The 19,887-nt window shown below is 52.6% G+C and overlaps 2 protein-coding genes across 7 annotated transcripts in view; both read right to left on the bottom strand.

Moving 5' to 3' along the window:
* Window positions 1-3,712: 3,712 nt before the first annotated feature.
* LOC119623154 (argininosuccinate lyase-like) lies at window positions 3,713-10,418 on the bottom strand. Of its 3 annotated transcripts, XR_012089506.1 has the most exons (9): window positions 10,312-10,418; window positions 10,063-10,231; window positions 9,615-9,698; window positions 8,629-8,751; window positions 8,257-8,313; window positions 8,022-8,116; window positions 6,928-7,049; window positions 5,150-5,227; window positions 3,713-3,848 (listed from the first exon to the last, which is right to left on the bottom strand). XR_012089506.1 is itself a non-coding variant. In XM_073006880.1 (4 exons), the coding sequence occupies exons 2-4, from the start codon at window positions 10,207-10,209 to the stop codon at window positions 9,326-9,328; spliced, it is 348 nt and encodes a 115-aa protein (XP_072862981.1). In that variant the 5' UTR covers window positions 10,210-10,231; window positions 10,312-10,418; the 3' UTR covers window positions 8,823-9,325. The 3 variants fall into 3 exon arrangements, 1 of the variants encoding a protein (XP_072862981.1); XR_012089507.1 differs by lacking the exons at window positions 6,928-7,049; window positions 8,022-8,116; XM_073006880.1 differs by lacking the exons at window positions 3,713-3,848; window positions 5,150-5,227; window positions 6,928-7,049; ... (1 more) ...; window positions 8,257-8,313; window positions 8,629-8,751 and adding an exon at window positions 8,823-9,442.
* Window positions 10,419-10,748: 330 nt separating this feature from the next.
* Window positions 10,749-19,887, bottom strand: part of LOC119627094 (uncharacterized) — a 63,858-nt gene continuing 54,719 nt past the window's right edge. For all 4 annotated transcript variants that reach the window (XM_073006875.1, XM_073006876.1, XM_073006877.1 and 1 more), the window contains one exon: window positions 10,749-11,024. In XM_073006875.1, the coding sequence (XP_072862976.1) occupies window positions 10,849-11,024 (176 nt within the window). In that variant the 3' untranslated portion in view covers window positions 10,749-10,848. The remainder of the gene's footprint in view (window positions 11,025-19,887) is intronic.

Here is a 19,887-nt window from a genome sequence, read left to right as displayed (position 1 = left end):
GTCTAAGGAGAGAATTATAAATAAAATGTGTTGATTATAATTCATAGCTTTATGAATTATAAGGAGAGCTTATAATTGTAACTACCACTGAAGGTCAAGAAGTAGACTGGCTGTGGTGGCCTATACCTAGAATCCCAGCACTTTGGGAGGCTGAGGTGGGAGGATTGCTTGAGGCCAGGAGTTCGAGGCCAGCCTGAGCAACACAGCAGGACACTGCCTCTACAAAAAAAAATGCCAACAATTAGCTGGGTATGGTGGCATGCAGCTGTAGTTCCAGCTACTTGGGAGGCTGAGGTGGGAGGATCACTTGAGCCCAGGAGTTTGAGGCTGCAGTGAGCTATGATGGCGCCACTGCATTCCAGCCTGGGCAACAGAACATGACTGTATCTCCAAAAAAGAAAAAGAAAAGAACTCTTTTCCAGCCATTAGAGAAACTTCCCTTTTGTCCTGTCTCAAATACAATGACCTTCCTCCTGCTTCAAGTACCCACAATTCTGACTTCGCAGAAACCACTTCTTTGGCTTCTTTAGTTTTATTCCTATCCCTTACCATGATAGTTTTCTCTTGCACTTCTGTTGACTTTAACATGTCTTTTAAGACTCTTTGGCCAGGCACAGTGGCTTACGCCTGTAATCCTAGAACTTCGGGAGGCCGAGGCGGGCTAATTACCTGAGGCCAGGAGTTCAAGACCAGCCTGGCCAACATGGTGAAACCTCGTCTCTACAAAAATACAAAAATTAGCTAGGCAGGTGCCTGTAATCCCAGCTACTCAGGAGGCTGAGATGGGACAATTGCTTGAACCTAGGAGGTGGAGGGTGCAGTGAGCCGAGACTGGGCCATTGCCCTGCAATTGCCCTGCAGCCTAGGAGACAAAGCAAGACTCCAGCTCAAAAAAAAAAAAAAAAAAAAAAAAAAAAAAAAAAGACTCTTTATCTAGAGGATCACCCTCAATTCCTTTCTTTTTACTTTATTTTACTATTTTTTGTAGAGACAGGATCTTGCTATGTTGCCCAGACTGGTCTTGAACCCCCGACCTCAAGCGATCCTTCTGCTTCAGCCTCATTCCTTTTTATTCTTACAGTTTCATGATGAAGAGCCCAAAAGTTTGACCTGTAGAATTCTGCAGTCCTGGATTTTGCTGATGGTTTACTTTCATTGCAGTTCAACTTGTTCTCTGTCTTCTGTTTTTCCAGCAAGTGAGCAGCTGGATCTGTAAGCTCGGTCAGATCCACATTTGATCCCTTTGGCTACACTATAGGTGGTACTGTGATCTTTCCTCAGGAGGGACGTAATGCGTCTTTGTGACTTACGCTGCAAGATAAAGTTCGTATAGGGCAGGCAAGATCAATGTTTAGATTCTTTCCCATTTTTTGCCTATTTTCTTTCTTTTTTTTTTTTTTTTTTTTTTTTTGAGACGGAGTCTTGCTCTGTTGCCCAGGCTGGAGTGCAATGGCCGGATCTCGGCTCACTGCAAGCTCTGCCTCCTGGGTTCACGCCATTCTCCTGCCTCAGCCTCCCGAGTAGCTGGGACTACAGGCGCCCGCCACCTCGCCCGGCTAGTTTTTTGTATTTTTTTTAGTAGAGACGTGGTTTCACCATGTTAGCCAGGATGGTCTCGATCTCCTGACCTCTTGATCCGCCCGTCTCGGCCTCCCAAAGTGCTGGGATTACAGGCTTGAGCCACCGCGCCCGGCCTGCCTATTTTCAAGGTAAGGAATTGGCTTCTCTTTTTTTGAGACAGGGTCTTACTCTTGTTGCCCAGGCTGGAGTACAGTGTTGCAATCACAGCTCACTGTAGCCTTGACTTCCCTGACCCAGTTGATCCTCCCACTTCAGCCTCCCAAGTAGCTGGGACTACAGGCATGCGCCACCACGCTGGCTAATTTTTTGCATTTTTAGTAGAGACAGGGTTTCACCATGTTGCCCAGGCTGGTCTCCAACTCCTGGACTCCAGCAATCTGCCCGCCTTGGCCTCCTAAAGTACTAGGATTACAGGCGTGAGCCACGGTGCCTGGCCATAAATTGGCTTCTAATCATCCTCCAAAGGTGATTGGTTAGTTTTGTTTGTTCATTTGAAGTCTCATTATTAAAATGACTAATGGATTCAATCCATGCAAGTATTGTTCCTAGTGCAGCTCAAATTGTCCTCGGGCTACTGGGGGCCTCTTCAAAGGCAGCTCTTGAGTCCTTTGGACATAGCCATAGACATCTTCGAGAGCTTCTTTGTGACCTGGTATGGCAAGACTGCCAGTCTCATCATGTACTTTTTTTTTTTTTTTTTGAGACTGAGTCTCACTTTGTCACCCAGGCTGGAGTGCAGTGGTGTGATCTCGGCTCACTGCAATCTGTCTCCTGGGATCAAATGATTCTCCTGCCTCAGCCTTCCTAGTACCTGGGTTTAAAGGCATGCGCCACTACGCCCAGCTAATTTTTGTATTTTTAGTAGAGACGGAAATTCACCATACTGGCCAGGCTGGTCTTGAACTCCTGGCCTCAAGCGATACACCTGCCTCAGCCTCCCAAAGTGTTGGGATTATAGGTGTGAGCCACCGCGCCCGGCCAACCTTATGCCTTTTTACAGCTGAATAAGAGTCCATTGTGTGGATCCTGCATTTTGTTTATCCATTCATCTGTGGATGCACATTCAGCTTGTTTCCAATGTTTGGCTATTACAGATAATGCTGCTGCGGACACAGGCATGCAAGTATCTGAGTCCCTGCTTTCTGATCTCCTGAGTATGTATCTAGGGGTGGAATGACTGAATTTTTAGTAATTGTGTGTTTAGCTTTTTGAGGAACTGCCAAACTGTTTTCCACAGTAGCTGCACCATTTTATATTCCTACCAGCAATGCACAATGTGGTTCCCATTTCTCCACACCCTTGCCAAGCCTTGTTATTTTTCATTTTCTTTTTTTGTTTGTTTTTAATATCAGCCATCCAAATGGGAGTGAAGGGGCATGTCACTGTGGTTTTGATTTGCAGCTCCCAAATGATTGATGATATTCAGTATCTTTTCATGTACATTTCAACCAATATGTATATCTTCTTTGGAGAAATGTCTACTCAAGTCCCTTGCCTATTTTTTTACATTTTTAATTTAATTTTTTAGTGACTAAGACCCATGACACAGCCCTCAGGAGATCCTGAGAACATGTGCCCCTACCCTTGCCTTTTTTTCTTTTTTTTGAGATGGAGTTTTGTTCTTATTGCCCAGGTTGGAGTGCAATAGCACAATCTTGGCTCACTGCAACCTCCACCTCCTGGGTTCAAGCAATTCTCTTGCCTCAGCCTCCAGAGTAGCTGGGATTACAGACACCTGCCACCATGCCTGGCTAATTTTTTCTATTTTGGGTAGAGATGGGGATTCACCATGTTGGCCAAGCTGGTCTCGAACTCCTGACCTCAGGTGATCCACTTGCCTCAGCCTCTTAAAGTGCTGGGATTACAGGTGTGAGCCACTGCACCCGGTGATTTTTGAATTGATATTTCGTTGTTTTTTAGTCACAGGAATTCTTAATGTATTCTGGTTATTAATCCTTATATGTACATTGCAAATATTTACTTCCAATCTGAGGGTTGTATTTTTACTCTTTTGACAGTGTACTTTGATTAGTTCTCCCTCCCTTTTTTTTATTTTTGTGAGACAGGGTCTCACTCTGTCCGCCAGGCTGAAGCGCCAGGGACCTAGGGGAGGAGAGGCAGGTGGGTCGTGTCTTGCCTGCAGCGTAGAGATGACGCCAGTGGCCACCTGGAGCATGGCACTCTTGGTGTCTGGCACTTCAAACACAGCTTCCTTGTCTTCCTGGGAGGCACATGGCAGGAGATGTACAACCATCATCACAACTAGCCTAACCGTACAGGGGTGGGAGGAGACAGGAAGAAGTCAGGCTGGGGGACAGAAGTGAGACACAGGGCAGGGGACTGGCTCCCCAAGACTCACCCAGCAAGTCCAGCTCACTGGTGGCATCCATGCTATTGAGAGTGATGGCCCCAAAGTTGAGTTCTGGGGGGTGGGAGGAAGTGGGGCTGGGCTGGAGGACACGGACGGAGTGGCCTCCTCTCCCCTAACCAGGTTGCCCAGCCCCCTCCCCCTGGAAAGAGGATCAGGGAAGAGGATCAGGGTGGGGTGGGAGCTGGGGGGAGGGATCTTTTGCATAGTCCCAGGAGGGAGGCAGGAACCCTGAATCTCTCAGTACCAGGCACCCCTGCCATGGGTGACCCCTGGCCTACATGACCTTAGGGCCCATAGGCAATGAATAAAGGTTTCACTGGGAGCCACAGGCCCCTGCCCTCTGGTTTCAGGTGTGTTTGCAGGTCCTGGCTAGTGCTAAGGGTGACTCTCCCTGGGGAGGAGGAGCAGGACATGTCACCTACTCGGAGCGGCTCTCAGTCCACACCCAGGGGATTGCCCACAATGGACCCACTGCAGGGACAGGGATTCATGGTGACCAGGGTCTGGCAGGCAGCCCTGACACACACACACACACACACACACACACACACACACACACACAGAGAGAGAGAGAGAGAGAAACAAGACCTGGTTGCCAGAGCAACCGCCTGTAGCTCAGCCTTTTTCCTGGTCTAGTCGCCTTGGGTGCAGAACACTTGTCCCCAGGTGTACCCTAACACTTGTCCCCAAGCACCGAGTCGCCCTAGGTGCAGAACACTTGTCCCCAGGTGTACACTAACACTTGTCCCCAAGCACTGAGTCGCCCTGGGTGTAGAACACTTGTCTCTTGACATGTCCCCATATGTCAGGCTGAGGGCAGCAGGCTGGACCCACCAGGAGCCTTGCTGGAGAGCTCTGGCCCTGCTCAGACACATTCACTGGCTTGGTCGTCCCCATCTTAGCGAGAGCTGGGGCTCCATGCAGGGTCCCCTGTTTCGCAGGTGACATGGCTTTCTGTCCCACTCAGCCCTTCCCAATGCCTAAAGCTATGCAGCAGCCACCCCCACCAGGCCCTCGGGACACTGCAGCCTAACCCATCTCCCCAGGGACAGAACATCGATCCGCTTCCGCACCTCCAGCAGCTGCTCAGAGTCTCAGGTCAGCACCACAGCGTGGCTGTGGGAAGCCAGGGGCAGGAGGGTCAGGGCAGTCGGGGTCCTCCCCTGTGGCAGGGCTCTTGCACCTCACCCGGCTCACCTCAGAATCCAGTGTCTCCAGTGGATGCGCTGGGCCCTCTGCAGGTGTATGTACCCGGGGAAGATGATGTCACGTTCCCTGTGGGCGAGGAGGAGCAGGGAGTCAGGTAGAGGCTCAGGCAAGGCCTGCCTGTGACACTGGGACTCTGCAGGCCTGGGTCACCCCTGGAAAAAGTGTCGTCCTGCAGCACTCCACCTGAATGAGGGATCCAGTGATCTCCCAGGAGAAATCGGTCTTAAGGGAAAAAGAGGCCGGATGTGGGGCCGTGTGAACCAAGGACTGGGTCTGAGCTGTGGGGCCTCGGGGGTGAGGCTTTGCCCGGAACACCCGAAGCCTGAGCCTCTGTCACTCAGCATCTCCGAGCGGGGCCGGAACAGGGGAGGAGGCCCGCGTTGGGTATGACTTGTCCATGGGAGGTTTCTTCTGAGGACCCCAGAAATAGCTGGGGCTCATTTAAGGGCTGCTCTGAGCAGCTGAGACGCCCTGCTCCTCATTCAAGTAGGTAGGGCAGAGGCAGAGGTGCTGTGAGTGATGGTCCTGTTCTCTTATTGTTTTGTTTTTGTTTTTAGAGACAGGGTCTCATTCTGTTGCCCAGGCTGGAGTGCAGTGGCATGATCATAGCTCACTGCTGCCTCAATCTCCTGGGCTCAAGCAATCCTCCTGGCTCAGCCTCCTGAGTAGCTGGGACTACAGGGACATGCCACCATGTCCAGCTAATTTTTTAATTTTTTGTAAAAATGGGGTCTTGCTATGTTGCCCAGGGTGGTCTGAAACTCCTGAGTTCAAGCAATCCTCCTGCCTTGGCCCCTCAAAGAGCTGGGATTACAAATTTGAGCCACCACACCTGGCCTGTTTTTTTTTTTGTTGTTGTTGTTTTTGAGATGGAGTTTCACTCCTGTTGCCAAGGCTGGAGTGCAATGGTATGATCTTGGCTCACTATAACCACCTCCTGGGTTCAAACGATTCTCCTGCCTCAGCCTCCCAAGTAGCTGGGATTACAGGCACCTGCCACCACATCCAGCTAACTTTCTGTATTTGCAGTAGAGACGGGGTTTCACAATGTTGGCCAGACTGGTCTCAAACTCCTGACTTCAGGTCATCCACCCGCCTTGGTCTCCCAAAGTGCTGGGTTTACAGGCATGAGCCACTGTGCCTGGTCTGTTGTTGTTTTAAATAAACTAGCTTTACTGAGATATCATTCACAATTAATTCACCCATTTAAAGTTTACATTTTTGTGTACAGCCATCACCAAAACCAATTTTAGAACACTTTCATCACCCCATAGAGAAATTCTGTACTCAAGGTCAGGTACGGTGGCTCAAGTCTATAATCCCAGCACTTTGGGAGGCCAAGAGGGAAGGATCGCTTGAGGCCGGGAGTTTGAGACCAGCCTGGGTCACATAGTGAGACCCTGTTTCTACAAAAAATTTAAAAAATTTGTTGGGTGTGGTGCACACCTGTGGTTCTAGCTATTCAGAAAGCTGAGGTGGGAGGATCACTTGAGTCCAGGAGTTTGAGCCTGCAGTGAGCTGTTATCGAGCCACTATACTCCAGCCTAGGTGACAGAGAAAGACCTCATCTCTAAAGACAATTTAAAAAGTTAAAAATTTTAAAACTAGGCCGGGTGCAGTGGCTTATGCCTGTAATCCTAGCACTTTGGCAGGCCGAGGCAGGTGGATCACCTGAGCTCAGGAGTTGGAGACCAGCCTGGCCAACATGGCAAAACCCATCTCTACTGAAAAAAATACAAAAATTAGCTGCATGTTGTGGCACATACCTGTAATCCCAGCTACTTGGGAGGCTGAGGCACTGGATGGAATTGCTTGAACCTGGAAAGCAGAGTTTGCAGTTAGCCGAGATCATGCCACTGGACTCCAGGCTAGGTGACAGAGCAAGACCCTGTCTCAAAAAAAAAAAAAAAAAAAAAAAAATTAAAGAAACCCTGAACTCAGTAGCAGACACTCCCGGTTCCTCCTAGCAGCCCCACTCCACCTCCAGGGTGAAATTCGTGTGCCCTTGTTTCCCCAGGTCTGTGAAACAGGGGTCATGGGGAGTTGAGGAAGAGGAGGGGTCTCTGATAACCCAGGGAGACTCCTCAGCAGCTCCTCCTCCAGGTCTGCAAGCAACAAATCCAGTCCCAAAGACACCAGGTGAAAGCCTGGGATGAGGCCAGCAGGAGGCAGCCTTTGGCTCTGTCTTTTGCCAGATGGGCTGGGTGGGGGAGCGGAGCATGGGCTGGGAGACGTGGGGCACAGGCAGGGTGGGGGGGTGACTGGCTGCTTCAGGCACAGCCAAGCTAGTGCCTTAGCTTCCTGCCCTTAAATCCACAAAGGGTGAGTTTTCTTTCTGTTTATTTTTGAGACGAGAGTCTCGCTCTGTCGCCCAGGCTGGAGTTCAGTGGCGCGATCTCGGCTCACTGCAACCTCCGCCTCCTGGGTTCAAGCAGTTGGTCCTGCCTCAGCCTCCCGAGTAGCTGGGATTACAGGCGCCCACCGCCACACCTGCCTAATTTTTATATTTTAGTAGAGATAGAGTTTCACCATGTTGGTCAGGCTGGTCTCAAACTCCTGACCTTACGTGACCCACCCACTTCGGCCTCCTAAAGTACTGGGATTACAGGCATGAACCCCCGCACCCAGCCCCGTGAAGGGTGAGCTTTCCCTGTCGGCTGAGCTAGACTGCCATGGGAGTATTGGGGTCTGCAGGAAATGCCCCACTCTTAGCTGCTCTGCCTCGACCCTGGAATTCTGGGATGCCCCTGTCCCCCAGGGCCTGGCACCCCTACCCTGTTCACCCCTGCCACCTAGGTCTGCTCTTCAGGTTGCCATCACACCTCTCTCTGCCCCCTGGGCATCCCTCGGGGACTCACACCTCTGCCTGATCCACCACAGTCCTGATGAGCTTCCAGAGGAGGCCTGAGAGTGTGAAGCAGGTCTGCACATCTACAACCTGAGGTCCGTGACCACCTGTGCAAGGAGGAGGTGGTGCTCAGGGAGGCCGACGTGTTGCTTCCCTGGGGAGCCAGGACCACTGCTGAGCTGACTGCCCCCTGGGCTCCCCAAGGTTGGGACAGCACAGAGCACGGGGGGCGGAGGGCTAGAGGTACCTGGTTGTTCCAGCTCCGTCCCGTGTGTGGCTTCCCTGCGGTTTCACCAATGAGCTCCTGGAGGTGAAGGGAGGCCAAGGGTCACGGTCTATATCCCAAGGGGTCAGCCCAGGCAAGGTAGGGTTCCCCATCAACCCTGCCAACCTCCCTCCCTACCCCAGGGCCCCAGGTCCTGCCCAAATCTCTCGCCATCTTTGTTGAGGCCTTTTGTTCTTTTTTTTTTTTTTTTTTTTTGTACTTACGGGACCACGTTATTATTGCCCAGTCAGGTCTCAAACTCCTGGCCTCAAGCGATCCTCCCACCTCAGCCTCCCAAAGTGCTAGGATTATAGGCATGAGCCACTGTGCCTGGCCCATGTCCTGGGGTCTCACCTCCTGTCTGCCAATGGCGAAGCAAACAGAATGATGGCGCTAATGTTCAACGTGGCCCCAGGCAAGGTGGTGAGGGGAGGCCAGGAAAGTGGTGGGGCTGTATTGCGGGATCTGGCCAGCAGCCTGCAATGCAACGGGGCTCTCTTTGTTCCCAGGTGGATCGACAGGTCGAGAAATAATAGACACACACAAGATAGTGAAAGCTGGGTCCAGGGGGGTCACCACTTCTGGTCCCATAGTGCCGCCAATGCACTGGATATACCAGCATTTATTATTAAGTTTAGTGAGGGCAGAAGTAGGTTAGTGAGGGATTTAGGGTCATTTGATTATGAGGTGAGATGGTGACATGGGGATGAAGTAATTCTTTAACATAACATCTGTATGTAGAAGTACAGTATATAGATAAGATTTACAATGTAGTGTGTGCATCAGTAATTTCTAACAGAGCCTTAAAACAGAAACACAGTCTTTCCATAACCTATGATTAGCAAGATATTAATCAGCAGTAACAGTTGCAGCAAAAATTGGTTACAAACAATCCATAGAAACAGGACGTGAAGCTAGACAACCCATTAGACCAGAAATTCTCAGAAGGGAGTATGCCTTAACCCTAAAGAGGCCTAGAAGAGCCGTGGCAAGATGAGGGCGTTTATAGTCCGATCTTATCCATATGGACAGGTGCACCCCATGTGTCCATTTATAGGCTCTCAACAAGGGTCGCATTCCATTCCCAGAGCCATGAACATCTGCTTTTCTGGGATAGGAATCTTGGTGATGTGAAATCTCTCTGACTGCACATCCATTCATAGGCTCTCTGCAGGGGGAAGCACATTACACGCTGTTGGCTCATTCTGGCGGTCCAACCTGGCATTGTCTTTACACAATCCTGTATGCAATTTTCTATTTACAATAATCAGGAGCATTTCATCTTTTATTCCATAGCAATAGTTTCAGGGGGTCTCCCTACAGGGCTGCAGTGGTTGTACCTTCAGGCGGTGCTTGTTGGCTGTGTAGATGTCAGCATCATTGGGGCTGAGTTTGAAGGTGCCCTGGTCCCACTCCTCAGCCACCTAGAGCAGGTAGCAGCAATGCCAGGGGTCAGGTGAGCAGGCATCAGCGGCCGAGAGCCCCTGCCCCGGTCCCACCCTATCCCTGATGACTGACTGTCCCTGTCCAGGAGCTGAGTCCTGGAAGCGCACCTTGGGAGGGGGCATCTCGGGCCCAGCACACCTTTACCCATGAGCCATGTGGGCCACAGCGTCATTAAAGGAGCGAGGCGGCCATCAAGGCACACAGTTAAACAGCACTTGAGTATATGATTAGTTCAATGTGAAACCACAGACAGGCAACACTGTGCTAATTGCTCAGGGATTTGGTGGGAGCCTGGGGCCACAGGGAGGGGGACTCCGGTGGGGCATGGGCCATGGCAAGTACCTTGTCTAGGCCATGGAGTATCTGGTCCATCTCGGCCTTGGTGAGGAGCCCTGCCTTCTCCAGGCCCCTGCTGTAGCCTCTGCTGCCTTGAACATCCACCTCCCACAGGTGCCGGTCGTAGGTGATGGATGCGTGGAACTTCTCCATGACAGGATCCACTGTGCCCACTCTGGCCAGGAGAGCAGGAACAATTAGTCTCGCCTCCACCCTCCAGAAGAGTACCTCTTGCAGAGTCCTCGGGAAACTTACCACGTCTGATGGCAGCAGGGGCATCGGATCATTCTAACTGGGAAGACAAGGAGGCTCAGACCTTCCCAGAGTCACCCTGGGAGTGAGCATGGGAACGTGGCTGAACACCAAGACAGAGCCAGGCTGGAGTGCAGTGGCGTGACCTCGGCTCTCTGCAACCTCCGCCTCCTGGGTTCAAGAGATTCTTCTGCCTCAGCCTCCGGAGCAGCTGGGATTACACACATGCACCACCACACCTGGGTAATTTTTGGATCATTGGTAGACAGGGTTTCACCATGTGGGCCAGGCTGGTCTTGAATTCCTGACCTCAGGTGATCCTCCCACCCCGGCCTCTGCAAGTGTTGGTATTACAGGCATGAGTGACTGAGTCTGGGCTTGAAGTTGAGGTCTTTCCCACCACATGGCATCACCCCAAGGAGATGGTGGCAGGGCCTCAGGCACCCCTAGGACCAGAGCCAAGCTTCTGGAACTTTTCCTGCCACTGACCAAGGTGCCAGGTGCCATCCTAATTGATGACACAACCCTCTGGAGTAGGCATCAATACAACTCCACTATGCAGAAGGGGAAACTGAGGCACAGGGAGGCATGCAGCCTTCCCTTACCTGGGGTGGGAGAGCCAGGGCTGCAGCCCAGCAGTCTGAAGTCAGAACCCATGCTCTTCACCGCTGTTCCACCAGGGCCTCTGGTCTTGGCTCTGGTGTCCTGAACTTCTGCTGCAGGGGCAGGCAAAGAGGCACTGACGGTCTCCACCAAGCCTAAGTGCCCTGCAACTGTCTCCCTCACAGCTTGGAGGTAGACTAAGATCCCAATTCCTACTGCTCCCTTGGCTCTGAAGAGCACCCTGACACCCCCCATTGTCCCTGGCCTTCTAGGAGGTCACTGGGTGACCCCTTACTCCCAGGAGCCGAGGGCAGAGAGATGGTATATAGCATCCACATTTTGTTCTTTTTTTGAGACTGAGTCTCACTCTGCCACCCAGGCTGGAGTGCGGTGGCGTGATCTCGGCTCACTGCAACGTCCGCCTCCCGGGATCAAGCCGATTCTCCTGCCTCAGCCTCCCAAGTAGCTGGAATTACAGGCACGTGCCACCACACCCAACTGATTTTTGTATCTTTTATAGAGACAGGGTTTCACCATGTTGGCCAGGCTGGTCTTGAACTCCTGACCTCAGGTGATACACCTGCCTCGGCCACCCAAAGTGCTGAGATTACAGGCGTAAGCCACCCCACCTGGCCCCTTGCCTGGCCCATTTTTTTCAATATATTACAGGATTGTGGTAACCCTGTGTTGACCTAGTGGATTGGCACCATTTTTTCCAACAGCACATGCTCACTTGGTGTCTTTGTGTCACATTTCAGTAATTCTTACTGTATTTCAAACTTTGTTATTATATTTTTCAGACAAAGTCTTACTCCACTGCCCAGGCGTGAGTGCAGTGGTTCAACCACAGCTTACTGCAGCCTCGACCTCCTGGGCTCAAGTCATCCTCTTACCTCAGCCTTCTGAGTAGCTGGGCTTGTAGGTGGGCTTGTGCCACCATTCCTGCTAATTTTTAATTTTTTTGTAGAAACAGGGTCTCACTATGTTGCCCAGACTGGTCTCAGACTCCTGGGTTTCGAGCAATGTTCCCGCCTCAGCCTCCCAAATTGCTGGGATTACAGGCGTGAGCCACTGTGGCACCCTGGCTGTTATTATTAATATTACTATTATTATTATTATTATTATTTTTTTTTTTTTTTTTTTTTTGAGACACAGTTTCGCTCTGTCTCCCAGGCTGGAGTGCAGTGGCATGATCTCAGCTCAGTACAACCTCTGCCTCCTGGGTTGTTTCTTTCTCCTCTTCCTCCGTTTCTTTTTTCCTCCTCCGCCTCCTCACAGGCATGAGCCACTGCCCCCAGCCTGCTGTTTCTTTCTCCTCCTCCTCCATTTCTTTTTCCTCCCCCTCCTCCTTACCCTCCTCCTCACCCTTTTCCTCCTCCTCCTTCCCCTTCTTCTTCCCCTCCTTCTTCCTCTCCTCCTCCTCCTCCCCCTGCTCCTCCTGCTCCTCCTCCTCTGCCTCCCAAATTGCTGGGATTACAGGTGTGAGCCACCACAACTGGCTGTTTCTTCTTTTTTTCTTTTTCCTCCTCCTTCTTCTTCATTTTATTTTATTTTATTTTTATAGAGTCTCGCTCTGTCACTCAGGCTGAAGTGCAGTGGCACAATTTCAGCTCATTGCAACCTCTGCCTCCTGGGTTCAAGCAATTCTGCCTCAGCCTCCAAAGTAGCTGGGATTACAGGCATCTGCCACCAAACCCAGCCAATTTTTGTATTTTTAGTAGAGATGAGGTTTCACCATGTTGGCCAGGCTGGTCTCAAACTTCCGACCTTGTGATTGGCCCACGTCAGCCTCCCAAAGTGTTGAGATTACAGGTGTGAGCCACTGCGCCCAGTCCACCTGGCCCATTTCTTTTTATCTCTTTCTTTTAGAGACAGAGTTTTGCTCTTGTCGCCTAGGCTGGAGTGCAATGGCGCAATCTTGGTTCACTGCAACCTCCACCTCCTGAGTTTAAGCGATTCTCCTGCCTCAGCCTCCAGAGTAGCTGGGATTACAAACTCCCACCACCATGCGCAACTAATTTTTGTATTTTTAGTAGAGATGGGGTTTCACCATGTTGGCCAGTCTGTTCCTGAATTCCTGACCTCAGGTGATCTGCTTGCCTCAGCCTCCCAAAGTGCTGAGCTTACAGGCGTGAGCCACCGCTCCCAGCCCCTTGCCTGGCCCATTTTTTTTTTTAAACATATTAAAGCATTGTGGCAACACTGTGTTGAGCTAGTGGCTCCCCAGCCAGCTCACACTCGTTTGTCACAGCTCCTGGGACTCCCGCTGACACACAGAGAACAGCCACCCACAGTGGACTGCGCTGTTCTGTTTGCACCCTTAAATTTCTTGTGCTTACAGAATGCCACTTCTGCAAACTTGTCAAGTAGGGGGAAGTGGCTCGTGGATATGCACCCTTGCTCATCCTCTTTGAAAAGGTAACTAGCTCTGAATTCTTTTTTCTTTGAGACAGAGTTTCACTCTTGTCGCCCAGGCTGGACTGCAGTGGCACAATCTTGACTCACTGCTACCTCCCCTTCCCAGGTTCAAGCAGTTCGCCTGCATCAGCCTCCCAAGTAGCTTGGATTACAGGTGCCCATCACCACATCCACCTAATTTTTTTTTTTTTTTTTTTTTGAGACAGAGTCTCGCTCTGTTGCCCAGGCTGGAGTGCAGTAGTGTGATCTTGGCTCACTGCAAGCTCCGTGTCCCGGGTTCACACCATTCTCCTGCCTCAGCCTCCTGAGCAGCTGGGACTACAGGCACCCGCCACCACGCCAGGCTAATTTTTTGTATTTTTAATAGAGATGGAGTTTCACTGTGTTACCCAGGATGGTCTCAATATCCTGACCAAATGATCTGCCCACCTCGCCCTCCTAAAAGTGCTTGGATTACAGGCGTGAGCCACCATGCCCGGCCCTAAATTTCCATTTTTATTAGAGATAAGGTTTCACCATGTTGGTCAGGCTAGTCTTGAACTTTTGACCTCAACAAGTGATCCACCTGCCTTGGCCTCCCAAAGTGCTGGGATTACAGGCATGAGCCACTGTGCCTGGCCCCGGTTCTGAATTCTTAAGAAACTATCGAGAGGGTCTAGGTCAGCACTCACAGAACCTCTGCAGTGCTGGGCATGGTGGTGACTCAGGAGGGTGAGGCAGGAGAATTGCTGGAACACAGGAGATAGAGGTTGCAGTGAGCCGACATCGCACCACTGCTCTCCAAGCTGGGTGACAGAGCAAGATTCCAACTCGGAAAAGAAAAAACACTTAAAACTTAGCCTGGCATGGCAGTGCATGTCTGTGGTCCCAGCTATTTGGGAGGCTGAGTGGGGAGGATCGCTTAAGCCCAGGAGGTCGAGGTGGCAACGAGCTGTGATTGCACCACTGCACTCCAGCCTGGGCAACAGAGCGAGACCCCGAATCTGAAAAAAAAAAAACAATGAAACAAATGTTGTGAATGGAAATGACAAGTGGTGGCAGGAGTTGGGCGCTCTCAGACAATAAACATATCCTGGATTGGAGAGTCAGGGACAGGCTCTTAGAAGAAATGACCTTTATGCCGAGTTGAGTCAACCAGGAGGGATGAAGGGAGGAAGCTCCCAACAGAGGGAACAGTCCATGCTTAGAGCTCGGGACACCCACCCAAGGCCTCCACAGTACAGATTGTATTTATTTTTTTTAAGAGACGGAGTCTCACTCTGTAGCCCAGGCTGGAGTGCAGTGATGTTATCTCAGCTCACTGCAACCTCTGCCTCCTGCTTCGCCTGAGGTGATTCTCCTGCCTCAGCCTTTCAAGTAGCTGGGATTACAGGCATCCATCACCACGCACGGCTAATTTTTGTATTTTTAGTAGAGACAGGATTTCACCATCTGTTGACCAGGCTGGTCTCAAACTCCTGAATTCAGGTGATCCACCCACCTCGGCCTCCCAAAGTGCTGGAATTACAGGTGTGAGCCACCGCACCCAGCCTAGACTGTTGTTAAAGCTGGTTTTCCTCTTCTCTTTCCTCGGTACTTTTCTTTTACACCCTCACCCGATCATTGCTCTGCCCATCCAAAAGCTGTGGCTGGCACCAGACTGAACAGAATCCCCTAGCCTCAAGTTCCAAACCCACGCTCTCCAACAGCCAGGCTTTCATATGGGAAGTTTCAAAGCCTTGTGACAGCCTGGCTCAACCTCTCCAGCCTGGACGTTCCCTCCAATTCCTGCCCTGGAAAACAGGCATCTCCTCTGGCCACCTCCCAAAGAAGCCTGTCTGGAAGCCTCAGGCACCTGCTCCTGGAAGGCTGTACTCTTCACCTTCCCAACAAAGGGCCTGTCCGCCCAGTCCTGCTGAGCACACTCCTGTGCCCCCGAGCTCGGAATTGTCCTTTGCTCAGGCTGGGACAGTGTAACTCCTCACCCCTTTGGCTTCCAGCTCCAGCTGGGAGGAGCCAGGTGGGGCCTGTCTATGGGCGAGGCTTGCCTCATTGTACTTCTCCCAGTACCTGCACCCCAGCTGTGCCATGTGGAGACCCCCTTCCCACAGAGCCCCAGGTCCCTTCAAGACCCCTTGGCCAGAGCCTATGGCTTCCCGTCGCCCTTAGTTGGGGCACAGCTCTTTTTGGTGTGTGAGACACTGGCCTGCACTCTAGGTCTTCCATCTCAGAGTCGAACCCAAGCTCTTCTCAAGGGCTGGTCTGACCAGGCGTGAGTCCCCAACCCCTTTGAAATATTTTGGATGGGAAAGGGGAGCTTTTTTGGCTCCCCTACTCTGGGGCAGTGGTAGGGAAGAGTGAAGGGTCTCCTGGTGTGCCTGGACCCCACGGCAGTGAGCTGCCAGATCTCCCAGGGGTGGCTGCTGCCTCTCAGGCCACTGTGCCCTGCTATGGCAGATGCTCCCTGAGATGCCAGCGACCAAAAGCTGGCCCTTCCTGGGTCCTCTGCACCTGCCCTCTCAGCCCCTGACATGGCTTCACCCACAGACTCCTGCTGGCTTCTCAGGCCCCTGGCCAGGCAGCTTCAGGGGGTGACAGGGAACTTGTAAGTTCTCTTTTCAAACCCACCCAGTTGCTCTGCAAAATCCTTCCTGAGCCCTGAGGCCAACCAGCATGGGAGGGGGTGTGGCCCGTCCACCCTCAGTGCCCTTTCCTGTCTTGCAGGGGCCCACAGTATCATCAGCAAGGGTCTGATCTGCTCACTGGTGTGGAAGCTGCAGAGGAAGGAGCAGCTCCGGGAGCTCATCCTGGACCCGCTAGCCCCTGCCTGCAGGAGGATGCAGGAGAGGGTCTGGCACCTCCTCCCCATGAGGAAGGTGAGAACAGGAGAAGCACTGATGATGATCCTGACACCCAGCGGTCACTGAGAGCCTCCTGTGTGCCAGGCATTGTCTCCAAACCTCACATTTAGAAAACCCTCCAGGGAGGCAATGTCTGCATTCACAGGTGAGGACACGGAGGCGCAGTGTCTTGTCTCTCACCCCAGGCCACACAAGATCACAGTCTACATCCTGGCCTCAAAACTGGGGGAGCACAAAGACTCAGAGCTTGCTGTGGTTGGGGGGAGTGTTCCCACACTGGGCCCCTCATTGTGAGGACGGGCCGGTCACTGACCCCCAGAGTCCCTGCCTTGGCCATGGCCATGTCCCCTTGCTGGGGGAGCCCTCCTGCCTTCCCTAAGTCCTGGCTTCTCTTTCTTCTGAGAGTCTCATTAGAGGCCTGGGTGAGTATTTATCCAAGTGTGGCCACTGAACCAGACCCTGGGTGGTCTGTGGAAATGCATGTTCCCAGGCACCACCCCTGCCCCGTCGTCTTAGGTTTGCACAGAGGTCCTTTCCCATGGGACCCGGAGAGTGGCTTTCCAGGAGAGAGCTTTCTCTCTGAAACTGCAGCCTCCCCAGCCTCCCCGCATCCTCCTGTGTCCACTGTGACCGCCATCCTTGCCATCACTTTCTGTCATCCCCAAGGGGAGCTCCTGAGGACAAGGCTTTGCTCTGTTTGCTGCTCCAGACCCAAAGGTCGCAGTAGGAGAGCTTTGGCTCCAAGTTGAAAATCACCTGGCCCAAAAGAGCGCTGAGATGGGAAAGCCCAGCTCTTGCCTCAGCTTCTTGCTGTGGCAAGACCGCAGGGTGGGGACAGGGTGGCACCTCCCCTTGAGGGCTAGGTTGTCAGGGGGTGAAAAGAGGCCCACTCAGGCTGTTAGCAATGCCCTGTGTTGGTGGCCTGCTGGGAAGTATGTGGCCCTGGATGCACAAGCCATTAGCCTGCTCCTGGAGCTGCTGTACTCACCCATGGGCAGGGTGTGCCTGAAGGCCACCAGGGCCCTCACCATGCTGCCAGAGGCCCCCGAGGACTGCAAGGTCCTGCAGGCAGGCCCACGTGCACACCTTCCGTGTCCCTGAGGAGGACTCTTACAACAAGGCTTACGAGGGCAAGACCTTATGACAGGCGACTCAGATCGCCATCGATGTCATTGAGTGGAAGCCCTGAGCCCCTCATTGGGTCAGATCTGATCAGCCACCTCTGCACCTGAATCAATGCGCTCAGACTCTTTATTTCAAGTTGGAATGGCACTTTTTGTTCCTGGAGCACAGTTTTATCTCTTCTCACTCTCTTGCCAAAGGGGAAATGCCAGGCCTAGAAGCACCAGGTCCTGGGTGGTAAAGGCCAAACCCAGTGCTGGGGGTGGGTGGGAGGTGGCCTTGGAGTTTTACTGTCTGCTGGGGCCAAGAGTTCCCCTCAGAATGTAGAGAGCAGGATTGAGGCCTCCAGGGACAAAGCTGGGGGCAGGAAGTTGGGCTGGGGGAAGGAAGGAACCCAGCTGCAGCAGGTTTCAGAAGCTCCAGTGATTGACCCATGGGGTATGGCTAGGTGTGGCTCTGCTCAGCCAGGTCTGCCCCCTCACCACTCTGGGTGGCAGGAAAGAAGGCAAAAGGTGAAACCCGATGGAGGTTCTTTTGACTGTGGATGACTATGTCTTTTGACTGAGGATGACAGGGCTCCCCCAAGGATGAGAGCTCGGGAGAGGGAGAGGTTCTGGTTTTCTCCTTAAGATCTTCCCAGCAAATAGCTGCATTCTCCAGTCACCCAAGCACGCCCTCAGGCTGGCCTGAAGCCCAGCCACCTCAAAGGCACATTCCTGGTGCTGTCCAGGAGGGGAGCCTAGGAATCACACGAAAGTCTCCATCACTTCTTTATGCCAAGCCTGGGAAAACGCCTGATGGCAGAGCTTGAGCCTCCCTCAGATGTTCCTACAGCACGCGGTGGCCTGCCCTTTGGGTCAGCTCCCTGGTCAGCTCCTGGGAGGGCTTCACCCTGGATGAAGGAGAGACAATCCCTTTTCAGTGAGAGCAGGCTCCCAGCTTTGTGCACTATGACATCATCCCACTAAACAGCCTCCACACCAGCATCTCCTGGGCTCCCGCCTCTGCAGTCCAGGCTGAGGAGAAATCAGAGATGCGGGAACTCATCAGCCAGGGACAGAGGTGCCTCTGTTACAAGGGGAGGGCCTCTGTTACAACACAGCCTATGTTGGGACCTAGAAGTCCTGAGCACCACACCCTTGCTTCCATTCTCCAAGGCCCGTTTACCACACCATTATCAGCTTCTGGGATGTAAGAAGCTGCTGCTGGGAGAGGTATGGGAGCCAGCCTGGAAGTGGCAACTGGTAGTTCAACTATAGCCCAAAGGCACAAACTGGCACCCCAGACAGCCAAGGCTGGACAAGGGCAGTGGGACAGCCAGTGGCTATAAGCCCACAGTGTGGAGGGAGCCACCTGTGTTGAGACCCTAGCTCTACACTGACTGCTTATCTTGCCTGGGGCAAGTTGATTAACTGCTCAGTGCCTCAGTTTTCCTAGTTCTAAAATGGGGATAGTAATTGTGCCTATCATAAGTGGGTATGATTTTGGCAGTGCCAGGTGCATCATACTGAAAACAAGTGCCTCATATATTGTGGGTACCCAGGAAGCCACTTTACAGCCCCTCAGAGGAAACTCATCAGCAGGCATCTGAGGGAGCCTGGATCCCTGCATCCTGCAGGTGCCTGGGGTCCTACGCCCAGGAGAAGCTGCTTCTTCACCCACAGCAGTCTACATAGCACCCCCCTGACCAGGGGTACACCTCTTTGTGCAGGTGTCAGGAGGGAGCCCTGGGCTTCTCTGGGCTCTGACCTACCCTGGCAGGACTGTAGAGGGCCCAGAACCCTGCCTTCTCCCAGCCAGGCCCTTCCCTCCCTTTCCCAAACTCACAGCCTCTTCACCGCTCTCTGCCTCAGACTCAGGACTAATCTCACTATGTCCTTCATCCCTGTTTGCATCAGGGGCTGCAAGAAGCTCAGCTCACCTCCCCCTCGAGGCCCTGAATACTCCTTTTTGACCCCATCTGCTGAAACCTTTTTTCCAAACCCTCTGGAGGCCCCAGGGCCTCAGCCACTCCCTGGAACATTCTTCCCTTTCTTGCTTGGACTGAAACCTAGCTCTCCAGAGACCTGCTTCCCCACCCTGGGCGTCCTCCTATGTGGGGCTGCTTTCCTCCCTCTCTGCCCCTCATGCCCTCACTGGAGTGGGACAGGTCCTTACAGACCATCTCCTGTGCCTGTTCTGAGGAGCCCTCTGGTTCTGAATCCCTGCACAGGTCTGTGGCCCTGGCCCTCTCCCCTCCCCAGCACCACACCACCAGATTGCTCTTGTAGGGCACCACGTGGTCTCCATGTGAGGGAAACAGGACCGCTATGCTGCATGACTACCTCCTCCTCCAGGATGCTTTTCACATCTTCCACGATCCCCTCACTGGAGACCTTCCACGGCCCGGACTCATCTTAGGCTTCCCTGTTCTCTCCATGTGCTACTAGGGTGCCTGCCGATCAGATAATGAGCGGTGCTGTCACTAAACTGACTGCCCGCGGGGACTCGTGGTCTTTGGTGCATTCCAGGCTCCACCACAGACTCTGCATCCACAGACAACTGTGGTCCTGGCTGCTCTCTGCCATCAGGTTTCCCTTCCATTTTTACTTATTGC

Source organism: Chlorocebus sabaeus, chromosome 19, assembly GCF_047675955.1.
Source record: "Chlorocebus sabaeus isolate Y175 chromosome 19, mChlSab1.0.hap1, whole genome shotgun sequence".
NCBI lineage: Eukaryota > Metazoa > Chordata > Mammalia > Primates > Cercopithecidae > Chlorocebus > Chlorocebus sabaeus.
Note: the sequence above shows the minus strand (reverse complement) of the source record. Positions and strands in the feature narration are given on the sequence as shown.

What these genes read in the sequence shown, in the direction of transcription:
- LOC119623154 (XM_073006880.1), bottom strand. Translation starts at nt 10,209, where the DNA reads ATGGAGAAGTTCCACGCATCCATCACCTACGACCGGCACCTGTGGGAG. An exon ending in TACTCCATGGCCTAGACAAG is followed by an intron (nt 9,699 to 10,062) that starts GTACTTGCCATG and finishes TACCTGCTCTAG; the next exon opens with GTGGCTGAGGAGTGGGACCA. An exon ending in CCAACAAGCACCGCCTGAAG is followed by an intron (nt 9,443 to 9,614) that starts GTACAACCACTG and finishes TTCCCCCTGCAG; the next exon opens with AGAGCCTATGAATGGATGTG.